This window comes from Lynx rufus, unplaced genomic scaffold, assembly GCF_022079265.1.
Source record: "Lynx rufus isolate CCGP_SWC_20201006 ecotype Redwood Valley unplaced genomic scaffold, mLynRuf1.p SCAF_11, whole genome shotgun sequence".
Taxonomy (NCBI): Eukaryota; Metazoa; Chordata; class Mammalia; order Carnivora; family Felidae; genus Lynx; species Lynx rufus.
In genome coordinates, this window is record NW_025814825.1 from 8,544,486 (window position 1) to 8,565,372 (window position 20,887).

Sequence of the window (20,887 nt, forward strand, 5' to 3'; positions counted from 1 at the left end):
GTACTTAAGTTGTTATAGATGAACAGGACTCCCTAGAGTCTCCTATGTTCACTCGGTAATAAGTGTAAGATACTGTCTACGGTAGGAAAGGTTAAATGACACCTAAAGGGTTCATTCATTCAACAAGCATATATTGATTACTTATTAGGTGCTGGCCATACAGAGATGACAATGACATGATCCCAAATATATGTTGCTTCCAATGTTTTACACTATCTGTGGATTAAATTCTAAAAGTTAGTGAACTTACAGAACTAATCAAGTGTAAAAGTAAAGCAGTGTGTTTAGCCAGGACTTTGTAATATGGACACCAGAGTAGAAGAGTGGTTTCAGTAGACATGTCTTCCTCTAAATTCACTCATGACTTGCACTGGGTGGATTTTTTTCTTTGCTGAGCCTCGTCTGACAGCTGCACAAGTTTCCTCTGGCTTCTCTCTTTTAATCAAGGGCTTTTTTGCAGGAGCCTTCATTCTCCACATCACAACTGGGTGCCGAGGCCCAGTAGGACTCTGAATTCGGATGATCTTGGTTGAGGCAATGTAAGACATTTTCACTGTTTGCACTACAGCATTCATTAAATTTTTGGCCGCTTGGATCAGGGAGGTGACGCTGTCCAACTGCAGGGGGAAGAAAAGAGCTATTATTCAAGAGTGCAATCAGGAATTTAAAGAGATTTAATGTTATAGACAGGAATACTCTATTTTGTTTTTACCCCAGAAATAAATAAATCCCTATTTTGTGTGTCTATGTAAATTATCTACATTAATCTATATACTTATTTATCATTTATGTATTTATCTGATGCATAAATATATTCATATTCTATCTCCTAAAATGATATTTTAAAGAGATTAATTTCCATCTCTTGGTGTCAGTGAGATGGATTCTATAACTTCTATATAATATTGTAAGATCCAAATGGCCGCTGCTTTCTTTATAATGGATCTCTTTATTTCCAGGGGTAATTCTGAGCCCTTTCTATAGACGATGACTATCCACAACAAAAGCTATATTACGGATAAGTAACTTTATGAGAACAACAACTGAAAATTCTTCCTTTTAGGGAATTTACAGTTTAAGATAAACATCATACACACATACAGGTGTACATGTGCATGTATACCATTCACTTTCATGAATATTTCCCAAATAATTCTACCTAAAAATGTCTCTTTTTTAAACACAGAACCTGTAAACCTATCATGCAGTGTGTTAAAGTAGATAAAGCCAAGGCTTTTCAGTCAAATAAAGTTGGGTTTAAATTCCAGGTCTGCCTTAGAACTTGGGCAAATCATTTAACCATTTCCATCCTAGTTTTCTCAGATATTTAATAGAAAAAATGCTTATTAAAGTTAAATAATATGTGCCAAGAACCTAATATAGTGATTTCCAGATAGCTGATTGCTGTTGAATACATTTCCTTGTTTCCTTCTATTTGTTTACTTTGAGAGAGAGAGAGAGAGAGAGAGAGCGAGCAGGGGAGGACCAGAGAGGGATGGAGAGAGAGAATCCCAAGCATGCTCCTCACCACCAGCACAGAGCCCAACATGGGGCTTGAACTCACAAATTGTGTGATCATGACCTGAGTCAAAATCAAGAGTCAGGCATTTAACTGAGCCACCCAGGTGCCCCATTTCCTTTGTTTCTTATGACGTTTGAGAAAATTGTTTAATTGAAAAGATGCATTAATGAAATTACTAAAACAAATTTTTCCCCACGATTTTTTTTAAATTTTTTTTAACATTTATTTATTTTTGAGACAGAGAGAGACAGAGCATGAATGGGGGGAGGGTCAGAGAGAGGGAGACAGAATCCCAAACAGGCTCCAGGCTCTGAGCTGTCAGCACAGAGCCCGACGCGGGGCTCGAACTCACAGACCGTGAGATCATGACCTGAGCCGAAGTCGGCCGCCCAACCGATTGAGCCACCCAGGCACCCCATTCCCACATGATTTTTTTAATTGTTATGTTTTTTAATTTTATGTTCACAAACATAATCTCAGGGGTAAATGGAGTGATAGTCCTAGAATCCTGCAAAACACCTTAGAGCTAAGCCAAGTTGGCTCATTTTTATACAACTAATGCCTCTTCCATTATTTCAGTTTGGCAGACTGTCATCCACAGCCAACTCATCCAAGAAGATGTGCCTCCACTGTCACCTCTCTGTGATGTGTGCTGTCAGGGCTGAGATTCAAACACCAGCTCTGTGGTTGCTAAAATCCATCAGCAGTTGCATGGCTTGAGTATTCTACCTTTGCAGCTTGAGGAGTCTCATCTCACACACAGAATAAATGAGTGAAGGAAAGTAGTAAGCTGAGGTTATGTGCCTGGGGCAGTGGTCTAGCTGGCTGTTTCCTAGGAAGAAAATTTAATTAGCTCCATTGTATGCCAAGACTGAGATCCTTGAAAAGGTAACACCAAAAACTATGTAATTTGAAAGGCAGTAGTACTTGGCAACTACACGTCTTTAAGTCATTTCACTTATTGAAGCCAGAAATGTAAAATCTGTACATGTGGCAGGAATGACAAATGCTTTGCAAACATTAAACAGGATCTTATGAAGCACTCACATCTATTTCAGAGGACACTTGGAGCTTCTGAATCTGCACACAACTTAAAAAAATAAAAGACACTAGATTTTGAATAGAATAACACCCTTCATTACTAGTGTTCCTCTATGAATGGATTGTAGGCTAAAATCTATCCTTCAATAATTAGCAATTTTTATTAAAAACTTTGGGGAGCCAGTTAGATCCTGAAAATAATTTCCAATCTCACCATAGGAAGAAGAAAGTTTTTTTCTAAATGATGAATTAACATGACTAGTATTGAGGATAGTCGGTAGTATTCTCTCTCAAACATTAATGTTTGGTTTACTCCAAGGGCTCTGCACTACCCTAAAGTCTTCCATGGCAGAAGGTTCTAGAGACCTGCTATCATTTAGGATTTCACCAGTGGCTTTGGCTTTTCTACCCTCTTCTCCTTTTGACTTTGTAATCTTGTCATGTATAGATTGTATTTATTTCATTTCCTTTTGATTTTCCATACAAGTGATATATATTAACCAGTAGCCTAGAGGATGTTTAAGTTCAATCCATGCCTTAAAATGGAGAAATGGGCTTGTCTTCTTTCCTCATTGAATGAGCAAAGTGCTGTCTGTGCCATTGTGATCTCCAATGCTGGCCTCTGACAAAGCCTTTTATTTTCAAATCCTAAATGGCTGTTGTAAAACTTCTCCTCTGGGTGACTCAGAAAAACTGTAGGACAAATTATCCCCCTAGGAGAGCATGAAGACTAGTTTTGCAGACAGATTAGTACAATTGCTACAAGAATACTGTTATTTTATGATGAAAGCTTGTAAGGCATTTTATAAGGATTTTGAAGTCTCAGAAAGCTATGTGTGCTATGCATCATTCTGCTATTAGCCAAATCACTGGCTACACAAGCAAGAGGCACAGACAAGCCTAAGAAATGGTAGGAAATTTTGTTTGAGGCCAAGCAGTGGCTCAGGCCTACTCATAGAGAGTAACTGCACAATTTCCTGTCTGAAAAACATTTTTATGTCTTTTTATCCAGATCCACTTTGATGAAAAATCCTTCCAGGGAAGTACTCAATAGAACCTTCTTTGTGAAAACACAGGCAAATTTGAGTCAGGCAATGCCTCACTTTGGGGTCTCTGTGTTCAACTTATGGAAAAAGTTTTCTGAATTTCACAAATGCACCTGTGCAAAACAAGAATGTTAATATACTCTAAAAGCCTGGTAGAGTAGACCAATCAGACTATAAAACTCAAGTTCCAAAATTCTCTCCATGACAAATCACTTCGATTAACTGAACATTCTTCTAGGCAGATGCAACTTGTTTACCAAAGAAGGAGCTGGTTTCCCTAATATCTGGTAACATTCCTCTCTGATCTTGATGAAGTGTTCTCGATCAAGGAATCAACTGAGAACAAAAATGGCTTTTAAGGCCTTAAACCTCCTAAGGTTATATGTAAACATTTGCATTCAAGGATATATATATATATATATATACACACACACACATATATATATATATATATATATATATATATATATATAAGCAGTCTTCTATCCCCCCCTTTTCACAACAGAGGACAAGGTTTTAAATAACTCTCCAAAGAGGATTCTGACTGAAATGAAAGAGCTCTGATAAATTGGAAGTCTGCTCTCTTACCACAGTAAATAGAAAGATAGCCACCTTTCCTGGGCTGCTGATTTGTGCTTATTCTTACAACACTGGTGTGGTTTTAAATAACTGAACTTCATGGTCTACTAATGTTACAATAAGTTTCTCAATATGTCCAAACATAAATTAGTAAGTTCTGCCTCATTTTTTCTGAAGATCTAAATAAATATAAAGAGATTATGTTTGGTAAATTAGTTCTTACCCTAACTGCAAGATGCATTTTGCAAACAATCCAAATTATGACCATCTAGGATCCTACTCAATATTATCATTTTATAGGAACCTTAGTGTAACTAGTTTAGTTTCTCTGCTGTGCTTTGCGGTATGTAAGTCTGTGATTTCAGTTAGGCTACAGTGCATATTCATCCAGTTCTAAAACTGTTTTCAGACAAAAGTTTGGTCCTACTCAGATATGCCTATAACTCTTTGCTATGGAAAAAGAGTAGTTCAACAATAAAGATGTTTTCTTTTAACTCACAAAATGTCAACTTTTCATCCATGTGACTACTATACACAGAACATCTGGATTTTTTTTTTTTTTAACAAAAGCCAATGTTAAATACCCATGATGTAAGTCCTCCAAAACTATGTCAAGGTGGAATGCCTGTTGGCAAACCGTTGTCAAAATCCTATTATAATACTGATAGCCAAGAAAAATGAAAAGACATGGTAGTTATTCCTTCTTTTACTTTTCTAAGTTTCTTGTCTACATTATGTCAGAACACCAGAATGTCTTCTACTATACTATTCTAACTCTTCACATTCTGGATACAAGACCTCTATCAGATACATGTTCTACATGAGGATGCTCAGGAAGTGAACCTCACTCCCACTGATGTGGATCTCATGCTCTTGCACCCGGGCTGTCATCTGAGGAAAGCATAGTTTCCCAACCCCTGCAAGAACCACCTTGCAAACTATTGCCACTGGGACTCCTGTGAGGAGAGAAACCTGATGCTGCCTGAAAATATGTACTTCCTTTCCTATAACCTTCTGGATAAACTGGTGCCGAGTGCAAACTATGAAATTGTTGTGAGTCCCAATGTTTACCTAAACATAAAGACCCCTGGTGGATATCGCACCTGCACAAAACAATACTTGAAAGCAAATGTGTGGAGTTTGGCTCCAATTATGCTTCCTAGATGTTGGCCAGGTTCTAAGTCACTGACATAAATTAACTCACAGCAACAGTAGGAGGTAAGTACTCCTATTATCTCCATTGTATGGATGAAGAAACAAAGGAACTGGAAGATTTGGTAGGTTGCTCAAGGCAATACAGCCATTAAATGGTAAGGTTGGAATCTGAGCAAAGGCAGTCTAGTTCAAATACCTGGTGCTCTTACCCACTATACACCCTGACTTTCAGTACTATATCACTTCCAATGTGAGTTTATTTTCAGATAATGAATAGTTGAAAAGATTGCACTAACATTAATATAATGTCTAAAATTAAAAAATTAACTACCTAATAACTGCTTTGTGGAAGGTTATGTTGGAGAAGTAGATAAAGTACACCAAAGATGGCTGATTGGACTAAAACAAACTCTGGTCTCTAGCTTAGAGACCCCTCCTCCAGGTTCTTCTTCCTTTGTTTGCTGTGCGTGTGAAAATCACTCCCCTCCCCCAAACACAAATATGGAGGCTGATAAATATAAATTACCCTTCCTGCTCACAGTCAGGGCTCAGATCTTTGGAGACATGGTCTCCTCTGAGCCCGCCGGTGTTAAATAAATCTCCAATCCATCAAGGTCTCTGAGTGCCGCTTGGTTTTTCTGCCAGCGTTCCAGCCTGGTTCCACAACAAATTTGGTTCCCTGACTGGAAAACCCAACTGCATTGGCCCATTGTTGCCACTGGCTTGGGGAAACAGCGAGGCAGTGACGGAATGAGGGATCACAAGGGAGAGTGCATGCCCTGCCTGAATTTCGGTAGTCTCCCCCTCGGTTGCCTCAGGCCAGCCCCCACTCCGCCGTGCCCACCAGACTCCAGGAGACTTGGCAGGTGAGGACCTGGACCCCAGTAAGGCTGGGGCCCAATCTAGTCAGGCCCACTTGCAAGAGTGGAAGGGGGACCTGATCACTCCCTGAGACTTCAGAAGTCTCACAGGTAGGGATTCTGTGGTAGGGAATATAATAACCTCTGGTGTGTATGTGAATGTGAATGTGCAACTCTGTCTAGCTTGCCTGCTGAGTTCGATACTCTGGCTCCACAGGCAGGCGCCCTTGGGGTCCCCACGGAGTCTGAGTGAGCCCTTCTGCGATTCCATGATGGATGGCACTAGGTCTGTGGCGATATCAGAATGGTTTCTGATCGTAGGCCACAGGGCTGGGAACTGTGGGGCTGAGCGTCGCCTGGGTTCCTTCAGGACATGGCCAGGCGGGCATCTGGCTGGTCTCCTCATTGGAGGGGGCGCCCCCGTCCCTCTGTCTTTGTGACTCCACCTCACGGGAGCAAAGTGGGGTTGGGACAGAGCCACAAGAGCCAGGCAAGGGTTTTAGCTGCTTTATCCGGAGACTCACCCAGGAAGCCAAAGAAGCAACCCACCGCCCCTCTGCTGCCACCGCTGCTGCTGCCGCCACTGGCTGCCACAGTCAGGGTGCTGCAGGGCAGCCGCCCATTTCTCCTCCCATCCCAGGCCAGAGAACCCTCCCGCACAAGGCCCAGCGGCCAGATTGGGCCCTCGGCCAAGATGCCAGTCCACATCTGCTAATATCAAGAGGCTCTCAGGGGGATCAGAACAGGGAGCTGAGAAGGCCATAAATATGCCCAACAGCAAGGGGGGAGTCCCAGAACCTCCTTAGCAAGGGGTCAATGAACCTACTGCAAGGGGAAAGTACATTCAAAAGAATAAATGTCCCAACCAGGGAAAGTCCCAAAAACCCAGAGGACATCAGGAGGAACCTCGAGAAGGGGACCTTATTGGTCTAGCCGAGATAGAACCAGACTAAAAGGGGACACTGACTCTCTCTCCCTGTTCCTCTGCTTAATAGATGTGAGGGATTCTCCCTCATTTCCAAGGTTAATAGCTATAATTGGAGCCAACTGTGGTTAGTCTACCTCGGGACAGGGACTTTAAGGCATATGCCCAAGCAGTTGCTGCTTCGCCTTCCCCTCCCCCTCATGTTTCTGCACCAACTTGGGTGTGGTCCTATACCATCCTCGGTGCCTCAGGCACCATTGGTTCCTCCTCCCACCCTCGAGGTCAAGGAGCAAAGTGCACCCCCTTGGACCACCCACTTCAGATGCCTCCACTGGTGCCCCAAATGAAAAACTGACAATGGGGAAAAACTGATTGACTTTTAGGTGGATGCAGGTGAAACATATTCGATGTTTAAACTAACTTAAGTTTATTGGACCTGTCTTTAAAGTTATCAACAAAGGTCAAATAAGCTCATGTTATCTCTGTTGCAATTGGTTAATAATAGTTAATTTTGTCTGTCTCAGAGTTTTCATGGGTAATTATTAAGATAACTTTCAAGGTCCTTGGTAACCTAAAACTTTCCAAATAGGATGGAATGCTAAAACTTTGATTATTGAACAGAGGTTTGTGTTTTTAACTTCTTGTTGCTGAGAAATTAAGGCTATTTGGACCTATTGGAAAACATGCTTTGTACTTAATTGGTTCATGAATTTACCATCTAAGAAAATTCTGATGTAAACACCTCTCAGTTGGTTACTAAGTCCTCACTTGGAGACTAAGGTGTCCTAAGAGTTAAAATTCTGCTAAATGTACTTAAGACTGATGAAAATAAAGAAAGCAACTCTGTATGTAGGAAAATAGGAGATATTTAAGAAAGTTATAAGGAATGGAAATACAGTTTTGTTGAGGGTAGAAGAAAGTAATTTTGTCCTAAATGAGACTGGTTATTTGGAAAGAAATGGCTTTGGGACAAAATTTAGAAGCAAAAGAAAGCTATAGAAGGTTGAGATGAATGGAATTTTAAAAGTACACTGGTATAAGGTTGAAATCCTGCTTTTCTCTCTGCTCAAATGACAAAGTTTTCTTGAACTGTTGATCTGCTTTTGATAAGACAATGCAAACAAAGGTTTACCCTCTGGGAAAATCAAAGTTTTAGGTCTCATCTCTATCAGGTCTTTGATTACTTAGTTAAAACTTCTGAATGTTAAAGGAGCTAGGTTTGGATAACAACTGTATAATCCTATACATTCATCTTTGGGATCTTTTATTGCCACTTTGGTTGAATATATAAAATTGTAAGATTTGTAATGATCTGTACTCCTACTTAGGATGCATTTATGACTTCTGGGGTTTTAACAAACTTCTCAGGATTTAAATGGTAAATGAAGTCTTCTTGACCAATTAGGTCCTTTTATTTGGGATGTTAAGTTACTTGGAAAAGCTCTGTCATACAATGGTAAACCTTAGATTGTATTGCAGAGGTAAATGCTGTAAATGTCCGAATATATGCAATTCCTAAAATTTTAATGTTTTGATATAAGGTCATCACTTAATATTCTGATTACTTGAGATGTTATGTGTCACAGAAATAAACAAATTTCTTTGTCAATTGCATCATAATGAACTCTCATCAGATCTTTAACGATGTCTATTTCTGAGATTTTGCCATTTATAACTGTTCTTATTCTCTCACAAAATGTGTTTCTTCTTCACAGAGATTTATAAAAAGGACTTTGGGGATAAATACAGGTATTCGACATCCTTAAGATTAATACTAAAATGGGTAAAAAAATTCCAGAACTAAAAAGCTGCATTCAAATTGAACAAGAATTAGGAACATGGGATTAAATGAACTGAAGAAGATTATAGTTTTGTGATTCTTGTTGAAAATATTGTTGGTTCCCTAATGTTTCCTCTTCCAGATTAAGGAAACTTTCTTTTAAGATATCTATGATATACAAAAATGTCATAAAGTATGCATTTGTAAACTGAAGCATTTATCTTTTCTCTCTACATAATTCCCCTGAAATTCAAAACTCTCAATGAGTATTCTTTCCTTCATGGCAATTACAATTGTTTACATAAGTTCAGTAAGAATCTGTTCATCTTATAACAGGTCACCATTTGGAAATACTGGTTATTTTACCAAGGCTTTGACTGGAATGTCATATTTGAGGATGACATTCATAGACTCAGATATGACCAGACAGCTTTAAGGAATTAGGGTTGGCTTTATAAAACATGGAGTCATAAAGCCCCTTGGAAATGTTGGCCTGGTGCCTTGCTTACAGAGTTCCCAGCAGCCTCACCAGGTAAGTAAAGAAGGTCACTTCCTGGCAGGTGCAGGAACCTCAGGATATCTCGGGGGCCTCATGAAGAGGAATTCGCCCAATTCTACAGGTATTGCAGGCCTGTCTGATGGCAAGTATTTGGCTTGGCTTCTGGCCTGGAGAGGCTACTAAAAGTTCAACCCGGAGATTCCTTATAAAAGGTTCCAACAAAGCAAACTTTAAAAGATCCTCATGATCAATCGCTATCCTTGCTAAGCTTATGTAAATAATTAGGCCAGATTTGTTAAGACTGGATTTGTTCTACAAATGCATTAGTTTCAATTTGGCTATCTCTGGAAAGGGGGGGGGCGGTTAGAGAGAACAACTATGTGTCAACAATGCACCGTTATGGATGTTAAATTCTAGTTATGATCGCCTTTAAATGTTGTTTGCCTAAACTAGACAACTTGAGATAAACTTCAGAAAATTGTCACAGTATTTCATATATAGGCAATCTTCTGTGCTTGTTATACTATAGGGATAATAATAAGACCCCATGGGCATATGATTATTTAAACAACTGGAAAACAGGATGGATCTCTAAATATGCAAACCATATCTTCCCTAAACCTGATCTGACAGTTATCAGAAACCCGCCCCTTTCGAAGACTTGGAGATGGACTTTACAGACATACAACTAAATAGCGGATTCAGTTTCAGGTATCACCCCATGGGTCCATCACTCCAGAGCTAAGGCGGCCAAATCAGAGGAACCCTCAACCTGGCGAAGTGATCCAGATCCAGTCAACCCGCTTATGGCAGAAGCTTAAGAAATCAACACGTGGACCGAGCCCAGGGGTTTGGATGCAACTCTGCCAGCCCTTGCCCCTCACTGGTGTCATAGCCCTGATCTTACTTCTTACTATTTGGCTGATAGAGATTGCACCAACAAGCTGGACATGGGACAAAAGATGCATGCTGCGTCTCACATACCTCCTCTGGATGGGAGGATTATTAAGTATTGCCTGTATATTGTGATAACCTCTCTCACCTTCACAACTGCTGCTTACCCACTTTGCCCCCAGGACTGTTATATGACAATAAAGGGGTCAAGGGTGTTCAGCGCCTTCACCTCCTTCCACAAAGATTGCTACAAGGGAAAAACACCCACTCTCTGTTAGTCACCCGGTGCCCCAAGGACTAAGTATTGGACTGTAGAGATAACCCAAAATGTCTGGAACCCACGTCACAACAAAGCCTCCAGAAAGGGAAGCTTGCTACACTTACCTTCCTCAATGGGGGATCTTGGATGGGTAAGGGATGCAGGACAGGGCCCTTCAAAAGGTTATAAAGGATACCCAGGACAAGGTAATATAAGCCATAAAGGCGACCACTCCCCTGGCAGCCTACCAGGGTTTGAAGTTTTCAGCCCTCAATCAGATGCTTACCAATTCCCCACTCCAGCGTTGGACTAACATTACTCTACAAGTCCTCCATAAAATAGATAATCACACCCAAACCTACTGGATGTGCTTGCCCCTCAGCCGGAGGGCTTACTTAGCCACTCCTATCCCTTTGACCTGGGAAGTTCCTGAAAATCTCAAAACCAACACTTCTGTCTTAATTGGACCCCTGGCCACTGGGATCCCATCTCACAAATGCCAACAATCTAATCTGTACAGAGTCTGAAGATATGAATGGTACCTCTCTATACGGAAGAAATATAACCTTAAAGAGGAATACAACCCTATGTTCAACCCCTGGGGTGTTCTATGTTCTAGTTTCGCCTACTGATGCTTAGAGGCCAACTGGACTCAGATATGCTATTCCGTCTTCCTAACCCCAGAGATATCCATATACACTGAAGATCAGCTCCTAAAAGGCTTTAGCCCCAAGTCCCATCTAAACAGGAAATCCTGCTACCCGTTCTGATTGGAGCAGGAATTGCGACAGGAATAGAGACTGGAATAGGGGGTATAGGTTCATCAGAAGGACTATATCACAAGAGCTAAATGGAGACATAGAACAGATGGAGGATTCTCTGGTAACCTTACAAAGCCAAATAAACTCTCTGGTGGCAGTGACCCTCCAAAATAGGCAAGCCCTTGACCTCCTCACTTCAGAAAAAGGAGGGACTTGCATCTTTCTTGGGGGGGGGGGAGGGATGTTGCTATTTTGTAAACCTGTCAGGAACAGTTCCAACTAAGGTTAAGGAGCTCAAGGAAAGAATTCAACATAGACAATAGGAAAATATCAATCAATGTAAAGGATGGGATCTCACAGATTGGGCATCCTGGCTGCCTGCCCTGGCGGGGCCCCTCCTCTCCATAATTTTACTTGTATCCATCGGCCCCTGTATACTGAATGCCATGATACATTTTATTGAAAACACTTCTGCTTGCCAAACTACTGCACATATCTTAGCCTTCTGAGAGTACCAACCTGTAAAACTGAAAGGTGATGCCTACTAAGTTTTTTATAAAAGGCATCAAAGGGGGGAATGTTGGAGAAGTGGATAAAGTACACCAAAGATGGCTGATTGGACTAAAACAAACTCTAGTCTCTGCCTTAGAGACCCCTCCTCCTGGTTCTTCTTCCTTTGCTGTGCGAGCGAAACCACCCCCCCCACACACACACACACAAATATGGAGGCTGGTAACTATAAATAACCCTTCCTGCTCGCGTTTGGGGCTCAGATCTTTGGAGAAACGGTCTCCTCTGAGCCTGCCGGTGTTAAATAAATCTCCAATCCACCAAGGTCTCTGAGTGCCACTTGGTTTTTCCGCCAGTGTTCCAGCCTGATTCCGTGACAGTTATAGAATTTTTTAGTGTATACTGGTACTAGGAAAAAAGAAGTTATCTTACTTGCCAATGTATTTTATTAGGATGGTGGTTTGATAATGTTTGTACTCCATCATTTTCTAAGAAGCACTTTTTATTTTGAAATAGCAAATAGAAATAGTCAGTCTTCCTCATAGTCTCCAAACAATTTAAAAACTTTTAGATTAACACTATTTTTAATAGAACATTTTTAACTTTTAAAATGTGGCTCTCAATAAAATAAAAAACATAAACAAATTGTATTATAGATTCTAGGACATAGAATTGCATGACATTATTTAATCTTTAAAATGTGTCATAGTGTAAATACAAACCAATTTTTTTTCTGATTGTCAAATAAAATTAAATTAATTTGTTTGCCTTGGCAGTAGAACCTAGGATTGGAAAAGAACTGATACAGTTCAATACCCCCACAAAAAACCAAATAATCCAATTATGTGAACAGACATTTATACGAAGAAGACATACAGGTGGCCCATAGACAATATGAAAAGATACTCAACATCACTCATCCAGGGAAATGCAAATCATAACTATAATGAGATACCACCTCACACCTGTCAGAATGGCTAAGATCAACAACACAAGAAACAAGTGTTGGGAAAGATGTGGTGGGAAAGGTACCTTCTTGCACTATTGGTAGGAATGCAAATCTGTGCAGCCACTGTGGAAAACAGTATGGAGTCTTCTCAAAAAGTTAAAAATAAATTGCCCTTCAATCCAGGAATCTCACTACTGGGTAATTACACCAAAAATACAAAAACACTAATTCAAAGGGATAAAGATACCTCTATGTTTATTGCAGCATTATTTACAATAGTCAAGATATGGAAGCAGCCCAAGTGTCCATCCAGAGATGAATGGATAAAGGAAATGTAATATGTATATGTATATACACATACATATATATATATATATATATATACACATATGCACATACATATATATACATGAATATGCATACACACAATGGAATATTATTCAGCCATAAAGAGGAATGAAATATTGCCATTTGCAACAACATGGATGGAGTTAGTATAATACTGGGCGAAATAAGTCAGTAAGAAAAAGACAAATACCATATGATTTCACTCTTGTGTTGAATTTAAGAAACAAAACAAACAAAGAAAGGAAAAAAGAGGGAGAGGGAGAGAGAAACCAAGAAACAGACTCTTAACTATAGAGAACAAAGTGATGGCTACCAAAGGGGATGGAGGGGATAGGGGAGAGAGATTAAAGAATACACTAACCATGATAAAAAACAAAAGAAGAAAAGAAAATGGTTTAAAAACAAACAAACAAACAAACAACCCAGGATTTGGTCCCTTACCCCTTCAGGTACTATTTCACCCTTACTTAATTTTAAAGTTCTCAGTTAAATTATTCAGAAATAAGTTCACCATAGGTAATGTGAAAGGGCATTATATATGTGCGTTGGTAGATGACAAATAATAGCATAAATATATTTTTGAAACACTTGAAAATTTGGGGGGCACCTGGGTGGCTCAGTCAGTTAAGTGCCTGACTTCAGCTCAGGTCATGATCTCACAATTCATAGGTTCGAGTCCCGCCTCAGGCTCTGTGTGGACAGCTCAGAGCCTGGAGCCTGCTTCTCTCTCTCTCAAAAATAAATAAAGATTAAAAAAATGTTTAAAAAAACCTTAAACATTTTTATAGTCTTTATAACTTAACAGGTGTCATTTTCATCTCTAGGTTGATCTAACATGGTAGCTATACAGCACTGGAAATGCTTAAATATATATTTGTTAGCAAAAATACATCATCCAATTCAATATGTTTTTGATTTTCCTGAACCTCTCTCTTGAGGACCTAATTTCATCCCAATACTTGTATAACATATTCTTTTGTTTCTGAACAGATTTTTAGAAGAATAGCCTGTATTGAAAGCATTTTGATGCATTCAAAAATGCTAAACAGTCAAGCTGGCTTAATGGGAAAATCAAATTAGGGACTTTGTTAAGGCTAGTCAAAACGGAGTTACATATCCAAATTGAAATTGTCAAGCTTATAATTAAATTGAGAAGGTGGCTCCACTTTGAATATGAAAAGTTATTCCAAAGGGCCAACGATAGGATTCACATAGTAAGTTTGTCCTTTGCCAACTCTCCATTAGAACATGACAACAGAAAAGGACAACTTAAGTTGAAAGGGGAGAAAATCAATGCATGGAATAACTAAAGAAATTTAACACTACTGAGACAGTCAGACATAAAACGAAATATGACATTTATTTGGTTGTAATATTGTCCTGTCAAAAAGCATTTTCAAAGCTAATTTTTTTTTTCTAAAGCACATCTTCTAGGCCAAAAATATTATGCATCAATTTAAAAGGAAATAATCACAGGGGCACCTGGGTGGCTCAGTCAGCTAAGCTTCTGACTTTGGCTAAGGTCATCATCTTGTGGTTCATGAATTTAAGCCCTGTGTCGGGCTCTGTGCTGACAGCTCAGAGTCTGGAACCTGCTTCAGATTCTGTGTCTCCCTCTCTCTCTGCCCCTCTCCCACTCTCTCTCTCTCTCTTTCTCTCTCTCTCTCTCTCTCTCAAAAAATAAACATTTAAAGAAAAAGGAAATAATCACAAACATAACACCAATTGAAGTGGATACTCAGAATGCCTTTTAATGCTATTTGAAATACCTTGTTATAAAAATATGGTTGGGAATACTAATGATTAGCTATCCTGCAACCATGTTGACTTAAAGGTAAATGCTTAGCTGAAGAACTAATTTTCTATAATGATTACAGCCCGGGCACTAGTTCCACAAATTCAGAACAATTAGTATATTTTTTCCTAAGTAGAGCTAGCAGGAGTGGGCAGGGTTTGGCATGGTTCTCTCAACATCCAGTGTTTCAACCTGTGCTTTCTCTTCTCTGCGGCATCAGACAGGGCACTGAGGTCTGCCCTGTCCATTGCCATCTACTGAGAGAATTCAACCTGACATTTTGATCATGGCTGCTAGAAATCTGGGCTGAGAGCAAGGAAATGTCAGCCTTCGCCCTAGATCCTACACTCATCTCATGCATGACCAAAGGTAAGGAAAAACCAGGTTGTGTGAAGCTAAAAATCTAAACGGCATCAGTTTTCCAATTCATGCAAGGACTTCTAGTCCACAGATCTTTTCACATTCCTACTATTTTTCAAATCTCTCTTGATCATCCTTCTACCATTTTAATCCCTCTGTTGGCCCCAACTAGTATTTCGTAGCTCATTTCTCTCCGCTACAAACATCTAGTAGAAGAGAATTGTCTATGTCCCTAGCACTGATCCATAGGTGGCTCTCTACTACTTCTGGAAAATTCCCTCCTTGGGCAAATGAGTTTCTAGATAAGTCGACAGACACCAGCCTGGAGCTGACATAGCTGTACTATGTCCTTAGCCAATTATTGCACTCATTGTACCCAACCACTGTTTCAAACATCTACTCTCATCAAACTTTTATCACTTCATATTCTAACTTGCTCTGCAGAATATTTCACTTAAAATAAATATAAAACAAGTAAGCAAGGAAGCAAACAATGGCAACAATGAATCAGAAACAAAAATAGAAGGAGCAAAATGAACCTGCTTGAATTTAACCTTTATTCTTAGCAATTTCCATTAAAATAAAAGAATGATCTCTTTTTCTGCTGATAACCAATACTTCTCACTCTGCTCTAGATTTTATTTCTTCCTGCTTTCTTGGCGACTGTGCACAATTATTAATTCATTAATTCTTTTATACTACTGCATCTTTATCCTGTTCCTTTTTATGGACAGTTTCACTGTAGTATTTAAATGTTCATAAAATCCTATCTTAAAACGCAGACTTTTAAAGGTTTGCTATACTCCCTGATGCTATTTTCCTCACTTCTCAAGCAATTTCTTATTTTCATATGAATAATTTTTCTTTTTCTAATAGATGTTGATATAATATATAATATATATTATGCATAATTAAACATATTGTGCACAATCTAGATTAAATATATACATATGTATACATATATACATACATAAGTATATAATACTTATATGTATATTGATATTGATGTATTTGTTAAATATAATTATATATACTTTAAATATACTTCTATACAATATACATTCTCTAATATATATGTTAAATATATAACATTTATATTAAATAATTCAATATAGAACCTTGTATATCTGGCTTCTTTCAATCAAATTTCATTCATAAGGTCAATTAATTCTCATTCTGATATACTATGTAAAAACATCGTAGCTTATTTATCCATTCTACTGTTGATGGACTTTAAGGTAGTTTAGGGCTATTATGAATAGCAATTTATGAATACTCTGTTACATGTATTTTGATGAACCAATATATGAATTTTTGTGGGTATATACCTGAGACCACAATTACAGAATCATAGAAATACACATGTTCAGTTTTATTGGATACTTTCACATAAAAAGTGGAAGTACTCCTGCAAATTTATACTTTTACCAGCAATATATGATAGTTCCAATTGCTCTATATTATCACTTACACTTTTTCCTCCTATTTTACTCCTTAGCCATTTTGGCAGGTTTATAGTTGAGATTTCAATTGGCACTTCACTGATAACTAATGAAGCTGAATATACTGTCCTCTGTTTATATTATCCTGCATCTGGAGACCTTGCAAAATTCACTTAATTATTCTTTTATATTTTTCTAGATTCTTTTGGTTTTCTATGTATACAAGCATGTTATCTATAAATACTAACAATTATGTCTTCTTTTTGCTTATTTTGTCTTTTTTTTTCTTTTGTATTATTCCACTAGGTAGAACTACCAGTGAGAAGTGGTGATTACAGGTGTCTTTGATTCATCTTCTACCTCAGGGAGAATGTTTCCCATTTTTTTAAATGTTTATTTATTTTTGAGACAGAGAGAGACAGAGCATGAACAGGGGAGGGGCAGAGAGAGAGGGAGACACAGAATCTGAAACAGGCTCCAGGCTCTGAGCTGTCAGCACAGAGCCCGATGCGGGGCTCAAACTCACGGACCGTGAGATCATGACCTGAGCCGAAGTTGGACGCTTAACCGACCGAGCCACCCAGGTGCCCCATCAGTTTTTATCACTTATTACTTAGTTGCCTAATGGATGAGGTGTTTATTTTATTTTTTTTAAATTTTCTAGTAAGAGAGGATCTCTTATTTTTCTTTTTATTACTGATTTCTCACCTAACATACTATTGTAAATGGAGAACAAACTGCATGGCTTCAGAAATTTAGTATTTTTTAGGCCTTTTTTATGACCCAACATATGCTTACACTTGGTATGCGCCAGGTACACAAGAAAAGAATTAGATTTCAGTATTGTTAAACCAATATTGTGTTATGTCAGCAAGTTTCTATGAGCCTCTTATCAATCAAGCCTGGAATTCCTATCCCAGCTATCAAGCAACCACTGATCTGCTTTGTCTCACTACAGATTCGATGTAACTTTTCTAGAGTTGCATGTAAATAGAATTCTAAAGTATGTCCTTTTCTGTGTTTTGCCTATTACACTCAGCACTATATTTGTAAGCTTAACCCATATTGCTACATGTATCATGGAGTCTATTCTGTTTATTATCGAGGAATATTAAATTTTATATGTATACCACAACTTTTAATCCATTTGATTTGTTAACAGTTTTATTATTATTATTATTATTATTATTATTCTTAGAGCACACACAAGTCGGGGAGAGGGACAGTGGGAGAGAGAGAGAGAAAGAGAGACAGAGAGAGAAAGAGAGAGAGAGAGAGAGAGAGAGGGAGAGAATTCCAAGCAGGCTCCATGTTCAGAGCAGGACTCAATCCCATGTCCCTGGGATCATGACTTGAGCTGAAATCAAGAGTCAGACACTTAACTGACTGAGTGAACCAGGCGCCCCAACAATCTTTTATTATTATAAAGAAAGCTGCTATGGCCATTCTTGCACTATTTCATAGCTTAAGTTTTTATTTCTCTTGGGAAAATATCTAGAAGTAAAACTGCTATGTTGTATTTTAAGTGTATGTTTAACTTCCTAAGAAACTATCAAACTGTTGACCAAAGCCATTTTCCTGTTTTCAATTCCCACCAGCAATGATAGGGGAGTTACAAATTACTCTACCTCCTTGGCTGTACTTTGTAATTTCTATCTTTTTAAATTTTAGACATTCTAATGAGTATAAAGTGAAATGTAATGTCACTGTGTTTTCTGTTTGCTTTTCTCTATTAATTATATTGGGGATATGTTAGGGTACTTAATAACATTCACATTTTTTTCTTTAATGAAATATCTGTTAAATATTTTTGCCTCAGTTTCTTTCTATTCAATTTTAGTGTTCTTTATATATTCTACATTAAGTCCTGTGTCAAATATATGAAATACAAATATTTTCTCCCAGTCTGCAATTTTTCTTTTCATTTTCTTAACTGAGTCTTTCAAAAAGCTCAGGTTTAAAATTTGGTAAAGTCCAAAAATCAATTTTTTTTCCCTTTATGGTTAATGACTTATTTTCCTGTCAAAAAATATTTGGCTACCACAAATTTACCAAAATTTTCTTTTATGTTTTCTTCTATATTTTTGAAGTGCTAGATTTATGTGTAAGGTTATGGCCAACTTTATATTGAATTTTGTTTGTGGAGTGATTTAATACACTTTTTTTTTTCATATGGATATCCGGTTCTTCAAGTACCATTTGGTGAAAATCTTTTTCTCTTCTTTTTTAAGCTATCTTGAAATCACTGTCAAATTAAATTGACCATATATGTATAGGTCTATTTCTGGACTTTCAATTTATTTCCATATCTATTTTCTGTCTTTTGAATATTATAACTTTATATCAAGTTTTGAAATAAAATACATTCTATATATATATTTTTAACAATTGATTTGACTGTTTTCAGTTATTTGGATTCCTATATAATTTATAGAATCAGCTTCATAAATTTTACAAAAATGTCTGTGGAGATATCAATTATGATTATGTTTCATATATAGATCAATCTGGATAGAAATCTCAACTTAACGATATTGACTCTCAATCTATGAACATAGTATAGCTCTCCATTTTTAGTGCTTAATATCGCTCAACATGAGTTTGTAGTTTACAGTTTAAAAATCTTGCATATATGATGATAAATTTTCCCTTCATATTTCATTTTTGATATTACTACAAAATTTATGTTGAAATTTTATTCTTTGATTTTTCATTGTTAATATATAGAAATACAATTCTTTTTTTTTGTTTGTTTTCCTTTGTTTTGTTTGTATTTTGGTCTTGTTTCTTGCAACATTTCTGCAGTCCACAAATTGTTTCCAGGAAGAAATCTGGGATGTAGTTAATCTGGGACGTTTTTTCCCTTCTCTCAGGACTTACAGTCTTCTAAAATTTATTTTCCAGTATCTATCTGAAAATAGGAAAATAGTTGTAATATATATTTCATTCAGTATTGTAGTTGTTTGGGTATCAAGAAAAGCCCAGTCTCAGTTACTACAATATGGTTAAGAAGCAAAGTCGAGTTTTGTCAAATTTTTTAAAGTATATACATTTTACATTATAGTTTTGGGTTCATAGAGATTTGTAATTATGCTACAGTCTTCTTAAAAAGACGTCTTCATCACTATGAAATCCTCTTCTTCATGTGTAGTAATTATGCCTTGATTTCTACTCTATCAACAGCCTTTTGATGAGTGTTTGAAAAGCACATCTTTTTTTTTAATCTTTTACTTTCTACTTTTATTCATCCTTACATTTAATATATGTTTCTTTTTTTTTCCATTTTTATTTTTTTTATATATGAAATTTATTGACAAATTGGTTTCCATACAACACCCAGTGCTCATCCCAAAAGGTGCCCTCCTCAATACCCATCACCCACCCTCCCCTCCCTCCCACCCCCCATCAACTCTCAGTTTGTTCTCAGTTTTTAACAGTCTCTTATGCTTTGGCTCTCTCCCACTCTAACCTCTTTTTTTTTTTTTTCCTTCCCCTCCCCCATGGGTTCCGTTAAGTTTCTCAGGATCCACATAAGAGTGAAAACATATGGTATCTGTCTTTCTCTGTATGGCTTATTTCACTTAGCATCACACTCTCCAGTTCCATCCACGTTGCTACAAAAGGCCATATTTCATTTTTTCTCATTGCCACATAGTATTCCATTGTGTATATATACCACAATTTCTTTATCCATTCATCAGTTGATGGACATTTAGGCTCTTTCCATAATTTGGCTATTGTTGAGAATGCTGCTATAAACATTGGGGTACAAGTGCCCCTATGCATCAGTACTCCTGTATCCCTTGGGTAAATTCCTAGCAGTGCTACTGCTGGGTCATAGGGTAGGTCTATTTTTAATTTTCTGAGGAACCTCCACACTGTTCTCCAGAATGGCTGCACCAATTTGCATTCCCACCAACAGTGCAAGAGGGTTCCATTTCTCCACATCCTCTCCAGCATCTATAGTCTCCTGATTTGTTCATTTTGGCCACTCTGACTGGCGTGAGGTGCTATCTGAGTGTGGTTTTGATTTGTATTTCCCTGATAAGGAGCGACGTTGAGCATCTTTTCATGTGCCTGTTGGCCATCCGGATGTCTTCTTTAGAGAAGTGTCTATTCATGTTTTCTGCCCATTTCTTCACTGGGTTATTTGTTTTTTGGG

At 37.9% G+C, this 20,887-nt stretch overlaps 1 protein-coding gene across 1 annotated transcript in view; it reads right to left on the reverse strand.

The window, feature by feature from the left end:
* Positions 1 to 329: 329 nt before the first annotated feature.
* CTNNA3 (catenin alpha 3) overlaps positions 330 to 20,887 on the reverse strand; it is a 1,681,070-nt gene continuing 1,660,512 nt past the window's right edge. The window contains exon 17 of the mRNA XM_047071866.1: positions 330 to 617. Coding sequence (XP_046927822.1) covers positions 330 to 617 — 288 coding nt within the window. The remainder of the gene's footprint in view (positions 618 to 20,887) is intronic.